The sequence below is a fragment of the Apis mellifera genome, linkage group LG10 (genome assembly GCF_003254395.2).
Source record: "Apis mellifera strain DH4 linkage group LG10, Amel_HAv3.1, whole genome shotgun sequence".
Classification (NCBI taxonomy): domain Eukaryota; kingdom Metazoa; phylum Arthropoda; class Insecta; order Hymenoptera; family Apidae; genus Apis; species Apis mellifera.
In genome coordinates this window covers 10,911,041-10,938,049 of record NC_037647.1, presented here as the reverse complement: position 1 = coordinate 10,938,049, position 27,009 = coordinate 10,911,041, and the positions used below count along the sequence as shown (strand labels likewise).

At 36.5% G+C, this 27,009-nt stretch overlaps 1 protein-coding gene and 1 long non-coding RNA gene across 3 annotated transcripts; one reads left to right on the top strand and one right to left on the bottom strand.

The window, feature by feature from the left end:
* The first annotated feature begins 118 nt into the window (after window positions 1-118).
* On the top strand, window positions 119-26,083 carry LOC551587 (RNA-binding protein 24). 2 transcript variants are annotated; one of them, XM_623979.6, is made up of 6 exons: window positions 119-550; window positions 4,332-4,753; window positions 5,844-5,970; window positions 8,040-8,100; window positions 21,075-21,445; window positions 23,344-26,083. In XM_623979.6, the coding sequence occupies exons 2-6, from the start codon at window positions 4,481-4,483 to the stop codon at window positions 23,505-23,507; spliced, it is 996 nt and encodes a 331-aa protein (XP_623982.2). In that variant the 5' UTR covers window positions 119-550; window positions 4,332-4,480; the 3' UTR covers window positions 23,508-26,083. The 2 variants fall into 2 exon arrangements, with proteins under 2 accessions (XP_623982.2, XP_006566272.1); XM_006566209.3 differs by having other exon boundaries at window positions 122-550; window positions 21,075-21,292.
* On the bottom strand, window positions 18,898-23,403 carry LOC102654762. The gene is made up of 2 exons (XR_001704525.2): window positions 23,317-23,403; window positions 18,898-20,822 (listed from the first exon to the last, which is right to left on the bottom strand). It is a non-coding gene; the product is annotated as an uncharacterized LOC102654762 (long non-coding RNA).
* Window positions 26,084-27,009: the final 926 nt, after the last annotated feature.

Sequence of the window (27,009 nt, the reverse complement as noted above, 5' to 3'; positions counted from 1 at the left end):
GTCGATCCTACTTTTTGCATCTCATCCGTGTCTCGTTCGGTCGTCGTTACGCTACGCTACTGGTACAACGGAATAGTGGGGAGCCGAGTAGACCAATGAAAAGAGAAATCGTCGAAGAACCCGGCGAACTGGCGCGCAGCACGGTAACCGCAAACTTAAAGGCAGTTCGGTACTCGCACGTGGGCCTTCGTTCGTGTCGGATGTGTGCGCGTATGAAAATATCGCCAATTGTAAAGGACACCGTCCGTTACCACGTACGTGTCATCAACAGTGTTCGCGTTAATAATTATCGTTCGTAAATCGTATCGGATCTCAGGGAATATCTACTTCAATCTAGTATTAATGAATAAAATTTCTTCGTAAACGCGAACGACTGTTGAACGTGTGCAACCGTTAAATTTTATAATTTCGGTTTCATAGTCAATAGATTATTTTCACTGTTAGAAGGATATCCATATTGTTGGTGTGAATCTCTTCTATTTGGTGCGTTTGGGATTAAAAAAAACAAGTTCAGTGCATCGGAAGAGGACAGTGCTTGGAAAAATTAGAGGTGCGTATTAGAAATTCCATTTTCGCTTCTTACATTACTACAACTATTTTACGAATATTTTCTTTTATTACCTAATCGTTCGGTCTAATATATTCGATATTCTAGCGCTTCGACGAGATATAATTAGGTAGTCACCAAGTTCGCATTACATTGCACAATTACGATTCAATGTCTTTTTGCAAATATTATGACGCAATTGTTTATTCGTTATTGTTTGCTTATTTTTCCCTAACAATTGTTGTATATAAAAGGTTGTCTTATACATGTATATCATATATAGTGTTTTAAGGAATATATACGTAGATCGATCTTTGCGATATATATATATATATATATATATGTTTGGATATTTTCTTAATTATAACGTCATTTTAACGAAGTATACAAAATGTAATGCCAAAGGATTATAAAATATGTTCAAAAAATATTATTTACTCGATGGCCAAATATTTCGACGAGGCCATCTTGCGTGTTCGTAAAACGATCTGCTTATTCTCCTCCTGTCGCTCCTCTTTCACCCCCGTTGCAGCGGTCTCGTCGCGACAAAGGGGGTACACGACGACGGGCACGTGTACCACAACGTTTATTAATAAACCTCGACGTCGGCTCCGACGATTTCTCTTTAACAGAAGGCCTGGAAACTTGTGCAGGTGATTACAGTCGTCTGGCGTAAACGAGCAGGAAACTATTCGTACGATTCTTTTTTTTTTTTTTTCTTTTTTTTCCGTTTCTTTCTCGATGAACATATTACTTCAAGAATGGTAGCAATTAAATTTGCATGGTTCCGAGTATTAGAAGCTTATACATTTTTCAACAGTGTACGATCATTGTCAATTATGTTTCAACAAGTGCTCCGTTACTAGATGTAAATAATTCAACGTTATTTCTAATTTTGCTCGTTGGTTCAAGATTTCCGTTCAGTAATTTCGCGTAGCAAGAGAAATTTGATCGATTGATAAACCGATGATACCGTTTGATTACCGCGTTTAAAAAAAAAGTTTCTTTTTCTAAAAAAAATCATTTTTCACGGTCTATGAGCAGAGGCAGGCATCGTCTCGTGTTTTCTAAATCTCTGGCCTTTGCGACTTTGGCCGAGAAGATATTTTAGTGTGTTTCGTCGAGCGCGTGGCAATCGGCCAGTGTCGAATACGCAAGTGTTTGCGCCATGATCGAAACACGATTCTATAGCGAAAATTTTTCTTCATCTTATTAAATTTCTATGATTTATTTAAATTTTTCTTTCGATAAAATTTAAAAATTTTGAATTTATTACTTTTCAATTTTCATTTATATTTTAATCAAAAGAGTTTTTCTTTTTTTTTTTTTTTTCGTTTTTAAAACTATATATATCATCATCAAGTTGAAATCTGACATATTTCCTTTGCAAAAAAGAATAATAATTATTAATCGAAAGTCCGGCGTTATAAAAATTGAACTTATTTACGCGTGACACGATTTTCAGTTGATTTATGAGACATACCGCATAATTGTCATTCTGTTCGTGATGATATTACCTCGAAAGGTTACAACTATTTTTTTTTCTATTTTTTTTTTTTTTTCGATGCGCAGTAAAACGCCATCGTGATTTCTATTAAAAGGAAAGTTTTGCGAAAAAATATATTTATATATTATTATGTTGTCTGCAGCTTTCAAATAATATCCACTAATAAAGCATTCTCCTTTTTTTTTTTTTTATGTTTGATACATATCAAGCGATTCGTATAGAAATCACGAATTGCAAATTCAAGATTTTAGAGAATCGTTCTATTCGAGCCTCTGTGTGAAGATTCCTGTGCACTGAACCAAATGCACAAACGTTCCCGTTTTAAATAACTTTCTAATTTTGAATGCGGCTCGGATATTCCATATCCAGTATGGTCTTCTCTTCGAACGAGATCGTTTCACGAGTGTTTTCTTATTTTTTTTCCTTTATAAAAATAGTGTGCGAAAAGTTTTCAACAATTACAACATCGTTGAAAAAAAAAAAGAAAGACACACGCAAGAATCATTTATCCTACTTTGCGAAAAAATATTTCTGCTCTATTTACACGTTAATTAATTTCGGACCGATAACAAAAAAAAAAAAAAATAAATTATCTTCACCCGTGACAATGCAAAAAAAGATTCTCAAAAAAAATTGGTCTCACATTACATTGCTTTGGAAAAAGAGAAAAAAAAAAACGCGTGGTAATCGCAGAAAGCATGTATATATATATATATATATATATATATACATTGCTTTGGAAAAAGAGAAAAAAAAAAACGCGTGGTAATCGCAGAAAGCATGTATATATATATATATATATATATATATATATATATATATATATATTTATCAACTATATACGTAACACGGTCGTTGCTTCCACGGTAGCTGAATTCAGAAAAGCGGCCTTTTATGCTCGACCGAACGTCCCGAGTGTAGTAGTTGCGTTTGGTTCTCTAGGATGAGGGAATTAGGGAGGGGAGGGAGAAAGAGAGAGAGCGAGAGAAAGAGAGAGAGAGAGGAACGATGGTGGTGGAGGAGGAGCCCGATGGCAATACAACAATATGATTATACGGCGTGCTGCACCGGTTTTCTGCAGCAGCTGCCGTCGTTTTGGGGGATCGGACAGTGTGTATGTATGTGTGTGTGTGAAAGAGAGAGAGAGTGAGAGAGAGAGAGGGAGGAAGGGAGGAAGGGAGAGAGAAGGAAAGGGCCCCGTTCGGGCGAAGCGGTGCACTGTCAAGCGGTAGTGCGGTGCTTGGTAGTGGTAGTGGCAGGTGGGGAGGGGAGGGGGGTTCCTGGGCGGGGAGGAGGAATAGGAAAAGAACGTAGGGCCGTTTCGCAGGGCCTGTGCACAATATGAGTGTGAGAAAGATGGAGTGAAAGAGCGTGGAAAGGAGGAAAGAGGGAAAAAAACGGGAGGACCCTTCTGTGTAAACCTCTACTTTCTCTCTCTCTCTCTCTCTCTCTCTCTCTTTCTCTTTACCTGCTGCAGCATTGCAGAAACACGAAAGCAGAGAGGCCCACGAAAAATACTACCCTTACTATACCTAGGTTCTCTGGCAGGCAAGATCCTGGCAAGAAGTAAAACTGGCTCCCTTTTCAAGTCCGTTACCGAGACTTGAATGGAGGTCAGGGTCCCTTCTCTCCTTGCCCTTTTCTTCTTCTTCTCCTTCTTCCTCCTTCTCGCGGTATCTCTCCCTCTTTTTCTCTCGGCACAGTGTATTCGCACGCAGCGGTTCGTTGCCTGTTTCTGTTCTCGTTCCCCGGCTTGCCGGTTTTCCCCGGTTTGCACAGGGGTCCGGGCAGAAAGGGAATTTTTATCTGTTCCCTTTATATATATATGTATATACGTATGCACGAAGGAGTCATCGATTCAAGGGAATCGAGGGGCACGGAACAGTACTTGGAGTAACGGGTCCGTGGAGAGGGAGAAAACGGTTTATTTTTGTCTTTCTTTCTTTCTTACCGTCGCGTCTAGCAGGATTACCTACCGAGCGAAATCTTTTTCTCGCGTATCTGCACGTGGCCGTGCGCGTAAGTTTGTTGCGCATTTTACGAAGACCGTGCGAAGCGCTGCGATTCGTCGCTGGGTCGTACAATGGGGTATTAAATTCTAAACGCGTACCTTTTCCCTCTTCCCCCTTCGCTCCTGTCGTAACGAGGAATATTTCATATTTTCCTACGATTTTACACTCGTACACTCGTGTTCTATACTATACACAAACTTTACTTTACTTTTAATAAATCAATCGCGAAAACCGTTGAAAACACGAGCGGAATTATCGATTGCAGGTAACATCCTACATCAGAGAATCATCATTTTTCTCTAAATGGTGGCAAGCCTGTGACGTGATTAACCGTTGACCAAAGTACCAGAGAAAGGTGTCAAAATTGAGCAGGTCGTCCTCCCGTCCGGCGGTGATCTCGCCAAAATTTGGAGGATGTTGATGCCCGGTGCTGCTGGCCTCAGTGCCGTAGGCGCGGTGGGCGCCGTCGGGGCGCCAGGGCCGGACGAATTGGTCTCGGGCCTTGGCGCTTTGGCGGGCACCACGCCCCAACAGAAAGACACCACATGGACGAAACTTTTCGTCGGCGGTTTACCATACCACACCACCGACAAGAGTCTCAGGGAACATTTCAACGTGTACGGGGACATCGAGGAGGCGGTCGTCATTACCGACAGGCAGACCGGCAAAAGTAGAGGTTACGGTTTCGTGAGTATCGTGATTATTATATTTTTTTATTTTTTATTTATTCATTTACTTTTTTTTGCTGATTAGTTTCTTTTCTTTTTTTTTTTTTTTTTTTTTAATAGTGTTGCTGTGAGAGCTCGCTTTGTTGAGTTTTTTGAGAGATAGCTTCGAATGTAGTAGTTTATTTATTTGTATTGTGTTGTTGTATACACGTGTAATTTTTTAACGGCACAGAGTTTGTCGTAAGGGATGATGAAAATTTGCCAGAAATTTTCACAACTAGTTTTCCCAACCGTTGCTCTTGATAATAATTTAAAATAAGCGTGCGTTGAACGTGCAAAGATAATTCGTTGGGATAATGCAACCAGTCCATTCACTTATATTCAAAAAGACTTAACTGTTTCCTTAGAACTTCCGGTAGATGTTCTTTTTTTTCCCCTTCTTTAAAAAAAAATATATATATATAATACTTGATTATCAGTTTCCTTTTTTATCACACGTACGCGACTTATGCAAAGGATAATATGCAAAATACTCGCGTGTGTCAACGTCCTTACTACTAAATCGCAACGAAATTCTCGTCGAATTGTTCGTCGCAAAAAAAAAAAAAAAAATAAATAAATAAATAAAACCGATTATAAAATCTCTTAGTTACGGATAGGCTATTATTATCGAGTTATTCGAGCAAAGTAAATATTTTTAAAATCATAAACAAAAACTAGAGGTTTAAAAGAAATAAACTAAAACAACGCGTTCCGCGTCATAAGGGAATCGAAGCCTTCCGCCGGAAGTTTTGACCAAAATTCGGAACGTTATCCGTTGCTAATTACGCTAACAAAATTCATCTTACGATATATTGATATAATAATATATCTATTTCCAGACCAAGGAATTATTACGAAAAGAAAAAGAAAAAAAAAAATCTCTTTGTGCAAGCTCGTAAATCTTATCTTTGTTGCAAAGCACATCATTTTTTTTTTATACGAGCGTGTTCACGACGCGCGAAGAGGGAGAGGGAGAGGGAGAGGCATACGCGCAAGATCGAGGCTAGGCGGGAAGGAGGCGGAGGAAGGATTAAACGAATAAATAATCGATCGGATCTGTTACGCAGGTGATCATGGGAGACAGGCCAGCGGCGGAGAGGGCGTGCAAAGACCCGAACCCCATAATCGACGGCCGCAAAGCAAACGTCAACTTGGCGATTCTTGGAGCAAAGCCCAGGGGTAATCTGCAAGCGAGTAAGTTCGTAAGCTCAAACATAGTTAGAGACATAGTTTGCTAGAAACGCTTATCGAATGAATTGTTGCGAATTCTTTTCTTTTTTTTTTTTTTTGTTATTAAGTAGACAGATTCGATGATTTTTTGCTTGGGATGCTTTTATTTTTGTTTCCTTTCTTTCTCTCCCCTCTTTTCCTTTTCTTGTTTTTCCTTGTGACGATTCTAATATCGATTCCTTTCGATCCGAATATATTTCATCGAAATTGACTAAGAAATTGACTAGATTCCAAAAATGTTATTTCGAGAGATCGATTAATTTCCGGGGCGAATGGTCATTTCTAAACTTTCGGCCGATTTTTGCGCATCATTGTCGCGGGTTTTACGCCGTTGAAACACGGCCAAATCAGCGTATCCCATTCGTCACGGATAATATATATCCTCTCTTGTGACGCGCGGTTATAATTCTACGTGAAGATGGCTCGCGGTCCAACTGCGAAACTCATTATCAAAGCTAAGCCTAATCTCGACTAGAGGAGTTGTGTTACAATTTGGAAAAATTCATTCTTTTACGAATTTAAAAAAAAAAAAAAAAAAAAAAAGAAAGAAATTAGAAGAGATATCGCTTCCCGGATGCGTGGATCGGATCACGATTCGATTTGCGCAACTATTTAAATTTCGCCGCGCTCCGAATCTGAAGATTTGGAACACCGATGAAAGGGCAAAAGACGGCAGGCAAGCAGGCAGGCAGGCAGGCCTTTATTCGCGTGTAGCGCCGTTTCTGCAAATCGAGGACCCGTGCCTCTCTTCCCTCCTCCCCTCCCCCCTTCCCCCCCGAGATCACTTTCTTGAACTCTCGCGATGGCTCGGGGCCAACATTGCTTGGCGCTTCGGCACCTAAGTCTAAAATTGCCTTAACCCGAGCGTGTGTGCGCCGTCTTCGTCTTCCCCCTCTTTCCTCTGTTCAACGCGCGAAACTCAATTCTCGAGCCTGAAATTGGCCCGACGATACTTATTAAGAGAAAACTGTCTCTTCCATTCCCGATAATACGCGTGAAAGAGCAGAGGGAAGGGGAGTGAGGGGAGCATCGATGCACGCACGATGCGCTTTGAAAAAAAAAAATTCCCTCCCTTCCCTCCCCTTTCGCAATCGTACATTTCTCACATCTTAATTTATTCGCTGACGCCGACGAATTTGCGTCAAACGTTGTTTACGAACCTTGTTTGTTCCCCCCTCCCTCCCTTTTCCTCCTCCGATTATTCCCTCCCCTCCCCTCAAATCGAATATTTCCTTTAATTTCGTAAAGATCGGGAAAAAATTTTCAATGAAATTTCCTCCGATTTATTTGATGCACGACACACGCATGCACACGCTTTCGCGTCTAACGCGTTCTTGATTTTCGTGTTGCCGTGAAGCGATCCACGCTTCGTTTCGAATACATTTACGCGTCGTATTTCTATTTCCCCGCGATAGAAAGCACGTCATTACCAAAGTACGAGTACGTATGCAAATCGTGTTACAGTTCATACCTCTCTCTCTCATTGTAACGAACAAGTTCAAGTTCGAGTCGGTTAACGATTCTTAACGATTTTTGCTATCTCTCTCTCTCTCTTTCTCTCCCTTTCTCTATCCATTCTTCGAGGAAAACGAACACTTTGCGTGTATATGTATATATATATATAAATACACAGCACGTTTTTTTACTTCTTCGCGAAGAAGTATTTTCTATGTATGTGTATATTTATATATATATAAATACACAGCACGTTTTTTTACTTCTTCGCAAAGAAGTATTTTCCGTGTATGTGTATATTTATATATATATAAATACACAGCACGTTTTTTTACTTCTTCGCGAAGAACTATTTTCCGTGTATGTGTGTGTATATATACACGTTTTTTTACTTCTTCGCGAAGAAGTTTTTCCGTGTATGTACGTAGAGGATAAAAAGGAGAGGATAGAGCGATATATTTAAGAGAGAGCAGGATGTTCGATTTACACGAGGGAGGAGGGGGGAGGGATGGCTCGAGTTCAGGGCTGGCCATTAGAAACTTAAATAGGATTAACTCCGTACTTGTTTATGATTTCAGCATTCCCGTTCGCTGCTGGCATTCGAGCTGGATACCCCGCTGTTCTTCCCGGCCAATATGGGTGAGTCTACACACGTTGAGATGTGATTTTTGTCCAAGAGTAGTTGTTATAAGAAAGAGTTGCATTCGAAAGAAAAAAAAAAAAGAACGTATAGAATAGCGAAGAGGAAAGAGCCCCCTCTGCTTAGCTACGAGATTTTCTTGACGGTCGAAAAATTGAATTTTTAAAATTGCATCCGTGCCTAATAAATAAAAACCGCGATATTAGATAAGATTATGCGTTTAGATAAGATTATCGTTTTCAATAGTTAGTTACAGTTCTCGTGTATATTTATTTATTTTTTTTTTCTTCTTATATTGAATATTATATTAATGATACAGATATTTATATTGAATTATATTTTTTGACATTTAGCAATAATTTTAAACTAAGGGGGAGAGTAATTTTTTTTTTCTCGAATTTTTTCCGCGCCGATTTTATCGTAGAAGGAGAACGATTTCATTTATATAGGGGAAGCGAAAAGTTAAAAATATTCGAAAGATTGAAAAAAAAAAAAAAGAGAAGGTACTCGGTGTTGACGGTGTTTCCAGTTTCATTTATTTTGTGAATATTTTGTTAAAGGCAGACTATATATAACGTTTCAGCATCCTGACACACACACGCGCGTAAGGGAGCAAGCCGAGAAATTCCCTTTTCGAGATCCTTGAGAGCGCCATGGGCCGTTCTAAGGAGCGAAAATATATATTAGAAAAATAACAAAAAAAAAAAAAAAAAGAGAGACGAATAATGGATAGACAGGAAAAAAAAAGTCAGAGAGACCTGAAACGAAAAGTTAAAAAAAAAAAAATCTATATGTATATACACACACACATACGTGTACAAGAAAAAGTGAAACAGAGAGAGAGAGAGAGAAAAAGGAAGGGGCAGAGAAAAAATATTTGCAATCGATGAAAGTGTGAGGGAGGGAGAGAGAAAGAAAGAGAGAAAGAAAGACACACGTACGCGGCACACGTACAATCAGAAGCCATGAGTACCCACGATTATATTATTTCTACAAAAACTGTCAAAATGTCGACTTCCGAGGATCGGCCTCTTCTTCTAGTACCTATTACTAGTATTTTTTTGGTTGTGTTTTTTTTGTTTCTTCTTTATTGATGAGGTTGACGTGAAGTGATATGATAATTGATTTGCGGTTGCTGAGAGATTTGTTTGTTTACTGGTTTTTTTGGTCTTTACACTCTTTTACACTCTTTTTCTTTAATCATAATAATTAATTAATAATTAATATTAATTTAAAAAAAAAATAGATAAAGAGGAATAATCACGCGCGTGATTATCATCTTCTAATAATTTAGGGATAATTTTGTCTCAATTAATTTACAACGTTAATAATCTAGCGATGAACGTGATTAAAAAAACTTCGAGGCAACGTTGTTGTAGCTAATAAAACGTTGCAAAATCTATCATCATCGATGGCCACGCGCACACATCGAATATATAAGATATATAAAATACACACACGGATAGTTTCCATGGATAGACTATTTTTTTCTTTTTTTCTTTTCATCTGTTCACTCTCGTGTCGTAACGTATATATCCTTCCCCTCTTTCGATTAATTTTCACGTGCTAATTCCTTCCCGTTTCATTCATTCGTTCACTTTTATCCGAATTATCGTTCACGAAACGAGTAAAGTAAAGATTCATTCGTTAACATTTATTCGCTACTGCACAGCTCTCGCGAAATTCTTCGTGTATCGCGCGATCCCTCGAAGTATTAGTTCGCGAGGAACTCGCGCGGAGGCGCTCGTGTGAATTATTTATCCTGTTATTCGAAAATAAACAGAGCGGTGGGGGAAGGACGAGGAAGGAGAGCAGATAAGACGAAAGGAAAGGAGAAAGAGAGAAAGAAAGAAAGAGAGAGAAATAGAAGAGAGGAGATTAACCGTGTGCAACAGAATTTCGTTGAATTATGAACGAAATACGGTCGATTTCTCCGAACCGGTGTGGATCTCCCGTATTTTTCACCGGAAATCGACCCGCACCGCCGCGGAACACGGCAACGTTTCATTAATTTTTCATCGTGCCAATCGATTTTATCGCGGTACACCCGGTTTGGCCCAGTCAGATTTCTTAGCCGCAGCGTAGAAATTCATCGAGATATCGAACGGTTATCGAAACGTGGAAATCGTTACCAAACGAGAGGGAGAGAGAGAGAGAGAACGAGTGAAAGAGTGCGCGCACGAGAGAGAGAGAGAAAGAAACGAACAAAGTAAAATAAATTCCTTCTTGTATCGATAAGAATTTCGATAAATCTCAACATATATACGATAAAACGAATTTTTAATCCTGATTTCATAAAAGTTTAGAAAATTAATTTTTTTTTCTCTCTCTCTCTTACCAACGCGAATCCTTTTCGTTCGGATAATAAATTGGACGGAGATATTCGACGGAGTGTACAGGCTAACCATAATTATAATACAATTAATAATAACCTTGTGTGTGTGGTGAAGGCTTACACTACACTTGGTGTCGCTATTGGTGTTGTATTTTTTTGGTGTTGTACGTGGTTTTTTTTTTCTTTTTTTTTTTTTTTTTTTCTTTTTTTTCTCTTTAATAATATAACAATCGGTGTGCACCGTCTGTATCACTGTTTAATAATAGGAGAATCGAAGGGGGACGGAATCGATTCCGTCCTCTTCGCTGTTCGATGAAAAGCTGGCGATCGACGCCCCCCCGACTTCCTTTTTCTTCGAAGACGAGCAGTGACGAATATCCGCGAAACTAAAAAAAAAAAAAAAATTTTCACTTGAAATCCTGTGTGTTGCGCGTGTCCTCAAATTAGCGTGCGGTGGAACGCGTAGGTGGAAAGGTGAAATCCAACACCAGGGGGGGAGGGGGGACTTTTCTCGTTGCCTGGGTGAATTCGTGGTGTCGTAAGTTTTCAGAAACCGTCGTGGTCCACGATGACGACGACGACGACAACGACGACGACGACGACACGCCTTGCATCTCTCGGTTCGGCCATCTTGAAGATTCTGGCGCTGGTCCAATCTTTATTTAGATCCACCTGTCCCCCGTGTCAGCTTCCATGTTTCAGCATCACGATATTCCACCGTGGCTTCCTACGTACTCTTGCACCGAAACTTGAAAAATCTATTCCAAAATTTCATCCTTGTTTAATTAATCTCTCGGCGAATAATCGTTAACATTTTTCCAAGCGTTAATAATAACGATAATCAGAGGATAATATTCGAAAAGACTCGAGAAAGTTTGCGAGTAAAAGTAGATAATTTTTCGATATTAAACGTGAAAGTGAAAAGAAATGATTATTAAAGTGGAATTTATAATATGGATATTGTTTATATTGCACGATCGTTAACACGTTCATCGAGCGGTTATAGCGAGCACCGGTTGAAATATTGGCATTAGAAAAGAGGTTTCGCGGCGGCCGGTGCGTGGAGAATGTCTGTTTCTATTTTCATTGTCGATGCCTTCTCTGTCCACCTGTCGCTGTCACTCCAATGTCCGGCCCGGACCAATAGCGTTTCACGGGAGGCAAACATTGTTACAATATCTTAAAATCAAATATTCCAAGTAATCGAGAGAAACGAGACCTCTCCAACTACATATATATATATATATATTACATTTCGAGTTATTCGAGAAACCATATATTCCTCGACGAAACGCGGTTTATTACCCCGATATCTCCGATAATAAAACCGGGCTACGAATAAATATCCTCGATAAATAATAACGCGTATTCCAACGGATAAATTTCTATTTTTGTTTTTCTATTATATATATAAAAGAAAAACAGTTGTGTATACAACAAATTGTCACGCTCTTGCGTCATCCAAACTGATTTCCAGAATAATTTCCGCAAAGAAAAAAAGAAATTAAGAAAGCCAGCAACGTGTCGTCGCGAGTCCATCCGAATCCACGCGCACGCGCGTGAGGAGCGTGGCGGGGCACGTGTGCCAGGTGGTCGCAGTCGTAATTTTCTCTTTCTTTTTACGCGGTTGTTTCGTGTTTCGCCGTCGCGCGTCGCGTCGATGAGAAACGGTCGAAACGAGGCGCGTGTGTGCGTGCGCGCGAGTCGAGGGAAAAACAGCCGTTTAATCGGCCAGTTTTCGCTAGTGTGCGCACTTTGAACGTTCGTCGCGGATGATATACGCGTGCGTCGGGTAATACGTGAGCGGACAGTGAATGCGCAGTGTGCGAAACGTTGCGAGCGCCGGCGCCGTGGATAATCCAATGGGATGATCTGCCAATCCTTGGGAAGCGGAACAGGCCAATGGTGGATTCGAGAGGGTGGGTTCTCTGCGAAACGCGTTTTCTTTCTTCCCGCTCGTCGCGCCACTTTTCACGAACGAGTCGGGAATTGGAGTTTGAGAGGAGGGAAATGCTGTTTCGAGGTCCCCGGTCGAAGGGATGTAAATTGTTAATAATCTTCGATCCCGCTTGGGTGTCTTAATTTTTTCTTTTCTCGAGAGTTACGAGAAAGTGGGTTACGGGTTTTCAGAAATTTTCCAATTGAGGTGAATGTGAATCATGGTAATGTCTTGGCAATTTCTTCTTCGAATTGCAATTATTTTTCAGAAATTGTTCACATTGTAACCTTCCAATATGAATATGAATCGTGACAATTTTCAGCTTCGAATTATGATAGTTTTCCACGTTACAATCCTTCAACGAATATGAAGTTTCGATTTCTTTTAATCTTGGTGGATTTTCAAAAATTTTCCACGTTCTAAAGAATATGAATCATGGTAATTTTTAATTTCTTCTTCGAATTATGTTTTCCACATTGCAACCCTTCAACGAATATGAATCCTGGCAATTTTTAATTTCTTTTTTGAATTACAATGGTTTCTCAAAAATTGTTCACGTTGCAACTCTCCGATATGAATATGAATCGTGGCAATTTTCAATTTCTATTTCGAATTACAATAATTTTTCAAAAATTTTCCACGTTTCAAAGAATATGATTATGAATTCTTAATAATTTTTAATTTCTTCTTCGAGTTATAATAATTTTTCGAAAATTTTCAATTTCTTCTTCTAATCACGATGATTTTTCAAAAATTTTCCACGTTCCAAAGAATATAAATTATAGTAATTTTCAATTTCTTCTTCTAATCACGGTGGATTTTCAAAAATTTTCCACGTTACAATCTTTCAAAGAATATAGTAATTTTTTTATGGTAATATGATAAGAATCATGGTAATTTTTAATTTCTTCCTCGTTATAATTATATTTTCCACGTTGCAACCCTCCAACGAATATAAATCATGGCAATTTTTAATTTCTTTTTCGAATTACAATAATTTTTCAAAAATTGCAATCTTCCGATGAATATGAATCGTGACAATTTTCAATTTCTATTTCGAATTACAATGGTTTTTCAAAAATTTTTCAATTGTTCTAAAGAATATGAATTATGGTAAGTTTTCATTTCTTCTTCGAATTATGTTTTTCACGTTGCAACTTTTCAACGAATATGAATCATGGCAATTTTTAATTTTTATTTTGAATTACAATAATTTTTCAAAAATTATTCACGTTGCAACTTTCGAACAAATATGAATTATGGCAATTTTTAATTTTTTCTTCGAATTATGATGGTTGCAATCCTCCAACGAATATGAATCATGGTAATTTTTAATTTCTTCCTCGAATTATGTTTTCCACGTTGCAACCCTCCAACGAATATGAATCATGGTAATTTCCAATTTCTTCTTCGAATTACCATAGTTTTTTAAAAATTTTCCAAAGAATATGAATTATGGCAATTTTTAATTTCTTCTTCGAGTTATAATAATTTTTCAAAAATTTTCAATTTCTTTTTCTAATCACGATGATTTTTCAAAAATTTTCCACGTTCCAAAGAATATAAATTATGGTAATTTTCAATTTTTTCTTTTAATCACAATTTTCGATCTTTTGCTCGAATTACATTTTCCACGTTGCAAAAACAATTTCTTCTTTGAATTGCAATAATTTTTCAAAAATTTTCCACGTTACAACTTTCCAAAGAATATGAATCATAGTAATTCTTAATTTTTTCCTCGAATTATATTTTTCACGTTGCAACCTTTTAACGATTATGAATTATGGCAATTTTCAATTTCTATTTCGAATTACAATCTATTCTTCTATTTCGAACAAAAAATTTTTCAAAAATTTTCCAAAGAATATGAATTATGATAATTTTTAATCTCTTCTTCGAGTTATAATAATTTTTCAAAAATTTTCAATTTCTTTTTCTAATCACGATGATTTTTCAAAAATTTTCCACGTTCCAAAGAATATAAATTATGGTAATTTTCAATTTTTTCTTTTAATCACAATTTTCGATCTTTTGCTCGAATTACATTTTCCACGTTGCAAAAACAATTTCTTCTTTGAATTGCAATAATTTTTCAAAAATTTTCCACGTTACAACTTTCCAAAGAATATGAATCATAGTAATTCTTAATTTTTTCCTCGAATTATATTTTTCACGTTGCAACCTTTTAACGATTATGAATTATGGCAATTTTCAATTTCTATTTCGAATTACAATCTATTCTTCTATTTCGAACAAAAAATTTTTCAAAAATTTTCCAAAGAATATGAATTATGATAATTTTTAATCTCTTCTTCGAGTTATAATAATTTTTCGAAAATTTTCAATTTCTTCTTCGAGTTATAATAATTTTTCGAAAATTTTCAATTTCTTCTTCGAGTTATAATAATTTTTCGAAAATTTTCAATTTCTTCTTTTAATCACGATAATTTTTCAAAAATTTTCCACTTTATAATCTTCCAAAGAATATGAATCATGGCAATTTTATTTTCTTCTTCAAATTACAATGATTTTTCAAAAATTGTTCACATTCCAAAGAATATAAATCTAATTTTTAATTTTTAATTTTTAATTTTTTTCTCGTTATAATTATATTTTCCACGTTGCAACCCTTCAATGAACATGAATGGCAATTTTCAATTTCTATTTCGAGTTATAATAGTTTTTCGAAAATTTTCAATTTTTTCTTCTAATCACGATAGTTTTTCAAAAGTTTTCCACATTTCAAAGAATATGAAATAATAATATATAATAATTTTTAATTTCTTCCTCGAATTATATTTTCCACGTTGCAACCCTCTAACGAATATGAATCATGGCAATTTTTAATTTCTTCCTCGAATTACAATAATTTTTCAAAAATTTTCCAAAGAATATAAATCATGGCAATTTTCAATTTCTTCTTCGAGTTATAATAATTTTTCGAAAATTTTCAATCTCTTCTTCGAGTTATAATAGTTTTTCGAAAATTTTCAATTTCTTCTTCGAGTTATAATAATTTTTCGAAAATTTTCCATTTCTTCTTCGATTAAATGGAAAAACATAGAGCAGAACAGGTGACTCTAAAAATTTTCCAACCTCATAAAAATTTTCCCCCATACGATTCTTCCACAAATTACATCCATTAAATCGAAGTATCTCTATTGAAAAATTTCCCCTCATCGCATATAACATCGCGTTACACCACAGCGATACAATTTTCATACAAATTTCCTACAATTTTCAATAAAACTATCTCCACCTTCTTCTCTTCGATCGTCTCGTTCCATACCGAAGATTCCTTCGAGCGTCGTCCTGCCGTACGCGCGAAGCGAGGGGAGGAAAGAAATTATCAAGTTCGTCCACGCGTCACTTGGCGCAGCGAGGAGATCGTAATCGCTTTGTATGCGGCCACTTTGCGTCGGAAATCGAGGGTGGTCACTTAGACACACTTTGTCACGAAAGGACAATGCAGACCTTCACGTGACCACGCGTGAAACCCCCCCTCCTTCCTTCTCCACGCGAATTTCAGGACACTCCTTCTCCCCCTCCCCCCTTTTCTTCGATGAGAGACGATAAATTCGAAGAGATCTTTCTTCATAGACTATGGAAACAAGAATTATACTTTTATTCCATTTAGCACGAAAGTATTATATTTTCACGCCTCGTAATAATATATTATACTCGAATAATCTCCTTTGCTTTGTAACAATAAGACAATTTTCATTTGGATAAATTTGTTTTCATCGAAAAATTCTGCGATTCTTCCTCCCCCTCCCTTCGTCGAAAAATTATATTTATTTGGATTGGATTGATCGTGGAAATTATTTTTATAATCTCCTTTGCTTTGCAACAATAAGACAATTTTTACTTGGATAAATTTGTTTTCGTCGAAAGATTCTGCGATTCTTCCTCCCCCTCCCTTCGTCGAAAAATTATATCCATTTGGATATATTGGATCGATCGTGGAAATTATTTATATAATCTCCTTTGCTTTGCAACAATAAGACAATTTTTACTTGGATAAATTTGTTTTCGTCGAAAGATTCTGCGATTCTTCCTCCCCCTCCCTTCGTCGAAAAATTATATCCATTTGGATATATTGGATCGATCGTGGAAATTATTTATATAATCTCCTTTGCTTTGCAACAATAAGACAATTTTTACTTGGATAAATTTGTTTTCATCGAAAGATTCTGCGATTCCTCCCCCTCCCTTCGTCGAAAAATTATATTCATTTGGATATATTGGATCGATCGTGGAAATTATTTTTATAATTTCCTTTGCTTTGCAATAATAAAACAATTTTCAATTGGACAAATTTGTTATTCACCGAAAGATTCTGTGATTCTTCCTCCCCCTCCCTTCGTCGAAAAATTATATCCATTTGGATATATTGGATCGTGGAAATTATTACAAATAAATTATATATTAATTAAAAATAATTAAATTATATATCATAAATAAATTATATACGGAGGAAAAAAGGGAGGCTTTTCCTTTCGGAAATTTACGATCGAGAAATAAATTCCGTTACAGCCGATTAATCATTCATCTCGCCCCAACTCCTCAAGATATTTTAATTAGATAGATAAGCGGGATAGAAAATTGTTCCGTATAAAAAATTCATCTCGGTAATTTTTCCTTCCCCCCTCCCCTGTCTAATTAAATTGTTTAACGCGCGAGCGAATATATCGGATCGATATATATACAACGAACGTTTATCGAGAAAATATAAAAAAAATTAATTCTATCCTTCTTTATTTATTATTTCTATATTTTTCTCTTTTTCCAAAATTTTTCCATCATTCTCCAATTTTTCGACCATTTTTTTAATCTTTCGAAGATTGGGGGTGGAGGAAGGGAGGGAGGAGGGAGAGGCGAAAAAACACGCAGGGTGGAAAAAGAGCGGGGTTGAGGACACGCGAGCCATCCATAATGCACAGTCCGCGGCGAAGATGCGTCGGCAAGATAAATTGGAATGGAAAATGGTGGAATGGAGGAAAAAATGGGAGGAGGGAGGGAGGAGAAAAAAATGACCGTCCAAGTGCAGATAAGGGAGGGGAGGGGAGGAGGCGATTTCGTGAATTTGTTTAGTCGCCCAAGGTCTCTGGAATGCAACTCGCGCAATTTATAATCGTCCACTACTCGTGGACTTTGATATATTTTGTGATCGAGAATATGAGAGAGAGAGAGAGAGAGAATGGAAGGAATTTTGAAAAATCGTTTTTTCCCAAGGATGATTAATAGATCGAGAATTTTAATAGTAAACGATAAAATAATGAGCGTCGAAAAACAGATAAGGGGATTTAGTGAATTTATATATGTGACTTGGATATACTTCGTGATAGAAAATATAAAAGAGAGAAAGAGAAAATGGAAGGAATTTCGAAAAATTTTCTAAGAATGAGTATATAAATAGAATTTTAATAATAAAACGATAATAATGATCATCGAAGAATAGATAAGATTTCATGAATTTATTTAATCGTCCAAGAAATGGGACTCGCGCAATTTATGTCGTCTACTCGTTTACGTGACTTTGATGTATATTGTGATGGAGAATGTAAAAGAGAGAAAAGAAAAAAAAAAATTGGAAGGAATTTGAAAAATCGAGGATACGTAGATCGAGAATTTTTATACGAGCGCAAATATATAATTTAAACGAATTTTAAAATAGCGAATTTGTCAAAAAAAAAAAATTTAGTCGCGTAAAAAAGTTCGTCAAAAGTCTAGATAAATAAGCGAATTTATTTTTTTGAACATATTACTTAAATATTTTCATTCAACGATCTCACAATTCACAAATCAGGTGAATACTTTGTCGCGATTTCAAACGTCAAACGGGAAATATTCACACAGACATCGGCAGAGGCGGTGTATACGCGCATCCCAAATAAACCTATTAATTTCCGTAAACTTGGCACGGAGTTTCTCGCTAGAGGGAAATTGTCAGAATCGAGAAATTGGGTGCACGAGTATCCCTCCCCCCTCCCCTTGCTCCCGAGAAAGCATCTGGCCGCCATCTGGTAACAGGCAAAGCGTAATATTTTTACGAGGATCGCCGATATATACTAATCTCTTCGACACGATCGAAAGAGCGTGGTAGCAGGTGATGTGTGTTCCTCTCACGTGTCCACCTCGCGTATTATACGTACAAAACTATCGCGAAATTGAAATTCCAGTTTCCGAACATTTATTCCCGATATTTGACTGAGTCGGAATTTTCTTTATCGACTTTTATCAAACTCTCGTCGAACAAAAACTCTCGTGAATTGAATTAAAATTTTCCCGCAGAGAAGATGGATGGGAAACGCTTTTTTTTTCTCGTATCGTTTTCGTTAATCTATGCGCTGCACTAATTCGACGAGGCGAACTATCGTTTCGAAGCCACAGGAGCAACATATTGATTTCCCTCGTGGACTGGACACTAGCCATTATCGATCCGTTAAAAAGTTCAGGGCTGTCTTCTGTGTCTGTATGTCCTTTGGAAACGCGATTCGCGAGTTACAGCGAGTTTCTTGCAAAAAAAAAAAAAATTATTTTATTCACCATTTCAATTAGTCGAAGTTCAACAAGAATTAATTTTTTGCGAGAACGAAATCGCCAAATTTATCGTGTGTATATATATATATATATATATATTTTATATATACACATAGAAAAATTTGGTCGATGATCGAGTTTGACGTTCGTCCCGTCGTCGGCCCGTAAAGGAAACGCGATCCTTTTTGCGATAAATTGGAGAACAGGTTGAAGTGAGAAACGAGTCGGGGCGGCGAAGTTTTTTTTTAACGGGCGCGCGATGATCCGGTATTGTGCGTTGAAGAAAAAGAAAGAAAGAGAGAAAGAGAGAAAGAAAGAAAGAAAGAAAAAGAGGGGAAAAGAGATAGAGACAGAGGCACTGCCACTGTATTGGAACGTATTATACACTTTTTTCTTTTTTCTTTTGTGAATTTTATTAGAGTAAATTATGTACTAACGTTGGTGTTAGGTTAATCGTGTGCCGTGAAGTATCGAGAAGTATCATTATCATTCGATGGAAATGACCTGACTATTACACACGTTTGTCGTTGGTTTGTTGTTGTTTTGCCGACACATTGAGGATTTTTCTATTTTCTTTTTCTTTTCTTTTTCTTTTCTTTCCTATTTTTTTTTTCTCTTTTCATTGGATTTGTTGCGCATTCTTTTTTTTTTTTTTTTTTTTCTTTTCTTTTCTTTTCTTTTAACGTCACGCCTTAGCGATACCACACTCTGTCACCATTTTCATAACGCGTTCGCTTCCCGTCCACCTGTCCTCCTCCCCCCACCTCACTCCCTTTTGTCCTTTTTCTCGCATCGAATAATTTCTTTCCACACGAACACGCGCGCACACAACAGGACACAGACACAGGACACAGACGCGCGCACATTTATTACTCGGCGTTTATTATCGTTTGATATATCATTGCAATGGTACACGTAAAAGTAGCATTCGTATGACGGCATAGAACGCGGATAATACTCTCAGATTCACGGTTATCGAATGTTATATCAAAGTACAGTTTCAAATAACACAGAATTGATTATTAATTCAGCCACACGTGTTTTCTTTTTCTTTTTATAAAGGAATACGAACACGGATCATTCATTTTTCTCATGTTGGAAAATATCAGTACACACACACACGTTTTTTTTCGAAATACAAACAATACAACTTAAATTTTTACAATTCTTTCCTTCACAACGTCTTGTTTCATAAAAAGAAAAAAAAAATTTTATCCCTCTATACTTTTCTGAAAAAAAAAGAAACTTCAAAAAGAAAAGGAAACTCTCGTTGGAAGAAAAGAAACATTTCGAATCGAGGGAGGGGAGATATATAGGCCACGAGAAACATAAATACGCGTGTATAGTCCTCGTAAGTGTCTCGTAAAGGGTCCGAGCCCATTAGCGTTCGCGTCGTGTTATCTATATTCGAGAAAGTTAGGGGCAAACGCTTTTCCAATAAACCGTTTATCTTAATTGCGAGGGAAAGGGAATAGGAATGGTGGAAAGGGTTGCATTATTCGCGTTTTAACTCACTCCTCCGCACACCTAGCAGGGGATCGCACGCGCGAAGACATCCCACTATTTACACTCTGTATACACGCATTGGTTAAAATCCCCTCCTTTCCCTCTTCTCCAAGTTCTCTTAACTTAACCGCACAGGACGAGAAAAGGTTCGAGCTTCCGGTTGTCCATCGGCGACACTTCTCTCCTTTAACTATTTATTATTACTATCGTCATCTCCTCGAAAAGACGAGATTGATCGAACTCGATGGACCACGGGTCGCCTCGAACGGCAAGTGTGATTATCCGTAGGGCCAGTCGATCATGGTGGATTAACAATATGGCCACCTGAGACGCGACACTAGCGCCGCGTATCGACCATCGCTCGCACTTCCACGCCATATTTTTCCTGCTCTTTACTTCTGTAGAAAAGAAAAAAGAAGAGAAACGTATATATATATATATATTTTTCATTATAACGATCACAGTGTCGATAATCGTCCGATTATTATTAATCCACCATAATCGTCCGACGAGTATATATATGTATATGCATATATATATACTTTTCGTATATTAGATGTACGAGTGGCATAGTCGTTACGTTACGTTTTAGTTGGAAGGGGGCGCGCGTGGCGTTGCACGGCTAACCGGTATCACGATTTTGGTTTCAGGGTGCCACCAGGTTACGTGTACCAGTCACCATACCTGGCGGCTGCCGCACCAGGTGGTTTGGTACCTCTTCCGGCCACGCAGTTGACCCACGCCGCGGCCATGGCTGCGGCGTCGCAGTTCTACGAGTATCAGAACGTTGCCGCGGCGGCCGCCACCTATCCGGGGACGTCGTACAATTTCGCCGAGGCCTATCCTTATACCAGCGCAGCCGCTGCTGGTATGTGTTTGAAAAGTGTCCAGAGCAAGGACAGCAACGGGCTGATACACCACCACCAGCAGCACAACGGCAGCAGCCCTGCGGTGCTGGCACACCAACGATTGGAGAAAGCTCTCCTGCCGCCATTTCTGCCGTCCGTGCTACGTAGCAACGGTAGAAATTTGTTCGAAAGAAAGAAAGAGAAAGAAAGAGAACGAAAAGAGAGGAAAAGAAAAGAAAGAGAGGAAACCGTATGCGTTGGAACAGAGAGGGATAGGGTGTGTTGTGAGAGTGATGGGATCAAGTTCGAGACGAGTGTTCCTCCTTTATTATTATTATATTTAAATTCGAGATAATTTTTTTCCTTTCGTTCGTACGTGTTTTTAGGTTATGCGAAGGAAAAGGGATATAAAAGAGAAGTGGATCGTTTAATAGATGTTCACAGAGAGTTTTCCTTGATTCTTGAATATGTGTTGGCAAGAAAATTTTATTATACTTGGTCCCATCATTAGGTGTAAATGAGAGTGAGAAAGGAAGAGGAAGAAGAAGTGTTTTTTTTTTTATTTTTATTTTTTTTTTTCAAGTAGTGGAGTAGTTGTACTTCCACGAGGAATCTCTGCAAGATTCCCAACAAATTGATTAAATTGTCTAGCTTATTCGTGAAAGGGAAAATGTAAAGCTTTTTTTTCTGTTGGATATTTTTTTTTTTTTCTTTTTCAATGTACATTTTTTTTTTTCATTTTTTAAAATTGATTTGTACGATTGATTCTATCTCGTTTTAACATAAAGTAAGGTAAAATATTATTACGTAAATCATTTTTGAACGCATGTGCGTCGATATTGATAGTTTTTCAATTTCAATGTTTTTTTTTTTTTTTTAAATTAGAGGACTGCATGTTTCGTGAAAGCTAGAAATACATTTGATAAAGTTTGCGTAACAAAGGTAGTATTAGCAAAGATTAACAATATATGAAAGATTGCACGTTTCGATAATTTTTGTCAGATTTATTTATTTATTTATTTATTTTTTCATCATGAAATTCTTTTTCAAAGCTTTTCACGTATTATATTTGTGATTTTATTTTTATTCTATTTATTTCTTCACTGAGAACGAATTTTAACACGAATCTTAAAAGAAATTGATATTTTCTTTCATAGCACAAATTAATGGGAATCTTGCCGAGAAATACTCTCTTATTACTTATCATTTCACTATCGCTTCTTCACGTTGGCGTATGTCTCGTAGCGTTTCATTTTGGTCACGCAGTTTATCAAAAAAAAAAAAAAAAAGCAATAGATTTTGCCTTTTTTTAACAGGAGAACTTTCTACAATCTTCGTTCCAAAATTTATACATCAGAACATTTTTCTTTTTTTTTTTTTTCATTATTTTCAATTATTATTATCTGCAATTACTTTTATGCTATTCGTACGTTCTCAGGAATCGTGACGATCACGCGAGAATTGCTTGAAATAAAAGTTTCCTTAATTTGCGCTGGAATGTTCTGCTCTCTGTATAACAGACACACATACACAAAAAAAAAAAAAATGGAAATGCAATATTGCATGCTTACGCTGGCTTCGCATTCAACACGATCGACATGCAAATTTTGTTGATGCTCTGATGTGCTGTCTACGGTGGTGGTGGGAAAAATGTCATAATGGATGACAGAGTAGTCAGTAAGCTTTTACTGTATAGTGTCTTGGCAAAGAATTGAATACAAATCTCTGTCGATAAAGGGTAAAAATTAAAAATAAAAAATGCTTTGTCAAAAAAGAAGAAGAAAAAAAAAAGCATTCAAAAATTTTCACACGTCAATTTCGAGTCAAAAGTCGGTTTACGGAAAATAATACGAAAGAGAAGATTCAATATAGATAATTCCAACTCACTTTTGACTCTCTTTGAGCACAATGTTATTCGCAATTCCAACTTACTTTTGACTCTCTTTGGGCACAATATTATTCGCAATTCATTTATTGTATTCCTCAAAGGATTATCCGCTGTAAGATCGGCAAAATGCACACAGAAGCTTAGAAAGCGGTTTACCTTTTTTTCTTTTCTTTCTTTTTGCAGCGAATGCAGCGGCAGCGAGTTACGTGACACCGTACACGTATGCAACGCTACCAGGTGCAGCGGCAGGATTACCAGCAGCAGCGGCTGCAGCTGCAACAGCGGCAGGCGCAGCCTTCCCAGGACTACCGTATCAAACGACGCCTCAGGAAGCAAGATTGCAATAGAAGTTGAATGAATTGCCGCGAGGTGGAGGTTCGGTGCACACCAATTGTTCCGCCTGCGTTAAAAGGAGAAAAGAGAGAAAAGAGAAAAAGAAGGAAAAAAGAACACGCAAAACTTAATCCTCGCCGCCAAACACGTATATATATATATGTATATGTATATATGTATACATATATATATATACGTGTTTAGTCTTCGCCTGTCTCTTCGCGTCGATCCACTTCTTTTCCAAAGCTTCTTCCTTTCTCCGAGAGGGGGCAGAGTTACTGTTAGACGCGATTCCATTCCGCACGAGAGAGGAAGCCATTGTTTCGAAAACGTTTTCGTAGCTTTCGTGGAGCAAGCTCAACCGAGTTCACGCGAGTTAATTTTGGAAACGACGTACCGACCGAGAGACAGAGGAAACGAGGAGAAAGCTTCGTTGGATACGGCCCCACGTCACTCAGGATCGATGGTTCGATCGTTTCTTAACCTAACTTAACCTTTAATCTTCCCCACTTTAATTCTTCCTTTCCACGTTCTCCTTTATATAGGGCCAAAACTTGGCACGCTCGGCCAATATATCTTCGAAGTATACATGACGAATACGTAAAATAATTGTCGTTAGCGTACGTTTACGATTATTTATATAACCGATGGAGCACGATGGGCAATAGAGGCTTTCAATAGAACGATTTAGAAAACGTCGGATTCTTTGTACATTTACTTATGCATCGATCGCGCATCATTAATAAAACTATAAAATTTCTAATGTATCAATTAAGATACGTTCGTGAGAACGAAGTGAATTACTCGCTACATTAGGTGGAATCGAAAGACTGATCCGTATTCAGAATTGATATTGTTTAAAATATTTTTTACGAGAGAATAATTGTTGAATTTATATATTGGTGATAAGTCTTGGAAGATGGAATAATATACATATATATATCTCTTCCAATACCGACGAATAATTTTTAATGTTTTTCATGGATTCATGGATCGTTATTATCATTGCAATTTTTTTTCTTTCTTTTTTTTTTTTTTTTACAGAATATTGAAACTTAATTTCGATGCTTTTACAGGATATCATTTCTGAATATTGGTCGAAGACTATTTCTTAAATTTAAGTGTATAGCTTGTTAGATTCAATTCGCCGAGATACACGTTTTCCATTTTTACATGTAAGAAATGTTCTTTCTACAGTTGACACGTATGTTAATAATTCAAAGATGAAATTTCCACGAAGCTTTAAATGATAATTTGTTAAATAGAAAAGTACTTTTTTACTCGTTTTGATAAGAATTTTATCGCGAAGAATTGTAATTTGTATAAAAATTCTTTAATTTTTTTTAATTATTGTAATAGATTTCTTATTAATTTATTCGAAAGGAAAAAAGGAAAGAAAAAAATTTCAAGAAAATATTTCTAGTTTCGTGGATTTGATTTTTTATCCGAATATATCTTTTAATCGCTTGGATAATTTTTTGAATTTATATATTATCTACGATATTGTAAATAACGCGAGTGCGTTACCGATCAAACCGACGTTGCCTTAGAATCGCGTGTCAGCGAGTGTCACCAAGTGTCTTAAGGATGATGCCTTTTTTTTTGTATGATTTATAGATGTTATTTAAATGAACACTGAGGACCAACGGACGAACGAATCAAATTTCAAGCTCTAACAATAATAATAATAATAATATTCAAAAACATTTTTGTAAAAGCACCAAAATTTTGTTGATTACTAAAAAAAAAAAAAAACAGTTGTTTCTTAATATATATATAAAATCGTTAAAAACTTGTAAATAAGAATAGTAAGATATAATATTAATCAATTTATAACTCTATTTCATTCGTAATTTTGATCATATATTTATTATCGCATAGCGAGTAGTGTTTCATAACCTATAATTTTTCCAAGTTCCAATACGATTGCTACGATACGATAATGTTGTTAATGTAAATTCTAAATACGGATCATTTCCCCTCCCCTCCCCCGATAATTAATTATAATCTACACGCAGAGAGTAAGAAGAAGAGAGTTGCACGATTGCAAAGAATTCGTTCGTCCAATCTTAAAGTGATCAGGTGCCTTAATTAGCGTGACCGAATAATTTTAAACGGTTAAAAACTAGTCAGTGATTCGTTAGCGCGAAACTATTTCTACGCTAACGCGTATACAGGGGTGAAACTAAGAGAGAGAGAGAGAGAGAGAGAGAAAAAAGAAAGAAGGAGGTACGAGATACGATGTTGCGCGATGAAACTGAAAAGAGATAGAAACTAGGAAGGAAAGAAGGGAGACGGAAGATCAGGCTATGATGTATGAGGCTGTCTAGTCCTAAACCCTTCGAGGCCTTAGTAGATGAGGTCAACTCGGTTCGTTAGAATTTTAAGTAGAAAACTTAATGTACGAGAGAGAGAGAGAGAAAGAGAGAGAGAGAACGAGAACGAGATGGAGACGGAGATGGAAACCAAAAGTCTTGTAAAAAGTTAGCAAAAAAACAATTGCTATTAGGAAGGCTTAGTGTTAGATATTAATTATTACGTAATCGTTCGATTAAGATAATAGGAAAATAAATTAATACTATTGATATTATTTTATTATTATTTTATTATTATTATTTTATTATTTTATTATTATTGTATTATTATTATTAATTGGTAATTATTATTATTATTATTATTATTATTAATTATTGATAATATTGTCATTATCGATTATTTTTGTTCATGTACTTAAAGATAAAACGAAAGGAATACGTGATCGGTCGAATTTATATATACGAAAGCGGAAGAAAATCCTTTGTCGCGGTAAAAAAAAAAAAAAAAAAAAAGCGAATATTTTTCGAATAATTAAACCGTTGAGAAATGCGTATTTTCGACACGGGTGACAATGATCCTTTCGAATATCCTATACTCTTAGGATTAACGGTTGTAATATATCGTCTGTTATCTTTAATTATTAATATTATATACACCCCATTGATAGGTTAATAATCGAAAATGAAATCGAGAAATGAATTATATTGTCTCTGAAAAGAACGAAAAAAAAAAGCGAATGCGTCTTGATCTTACGATGGATCGCGACTATTGTTGTCTGTTGCTTTCGCACATAACCTAAAAAAACTCTGCGAGAGACAAAACACGAACATTGATTATTGAGAAATCGATAAAAGAAAAAAAAAAAAATGAAATAAAATCTTAATTTTCAGAAAATTATATTTGTATCATTTAATTGCGTCCTCTTTTTTTAAATTTTACTTATATATATATATATATATATATACTTACGATTTCGTAACGAAAATTATTCTTGTCAAATTTCAATATTTTGCGTTTTAGTTCTTCAGAAAAAAAAAAAAGAATGAAAATCGACGAGAATCGAAATTCGTTACGAATTCTTTCATTTCGTCTATCATTTATTTTATGACAAATTCCCTTTTTCTTTCCCCCGACAACCGAGACGAGTGAATTGGTAGTTCCAATGGAACTCGATCTTGTCGTTTTTCGTGGCTAAAGATA

Excerpts from the sequence above, each read along its gene's own strand:
- LOC551587 (XM_623979.6), top strand. The coding sequence starts at position 4,481 with ATGTTGATGCCCGGTGCTGCTGGCCTCAGTGCCGTAGGCGCGGTGGGC. Across the intron at positions 4,754-5,843 it reads AAAGTAGAGGTTACGGTTTC|GTGATCATGGGAGACAGGCC; the intron begins GTGAGTATCGTG and ends TCTGTTACGCAG. Across the intron at positions 8,101-21,074 it reads GTTCTTCCCGGCCAATATGG|GGTGCCACCAGGTTACGTGT; the intron begins GTGAGTCTACAC and ends TTTTGGTTTCAG.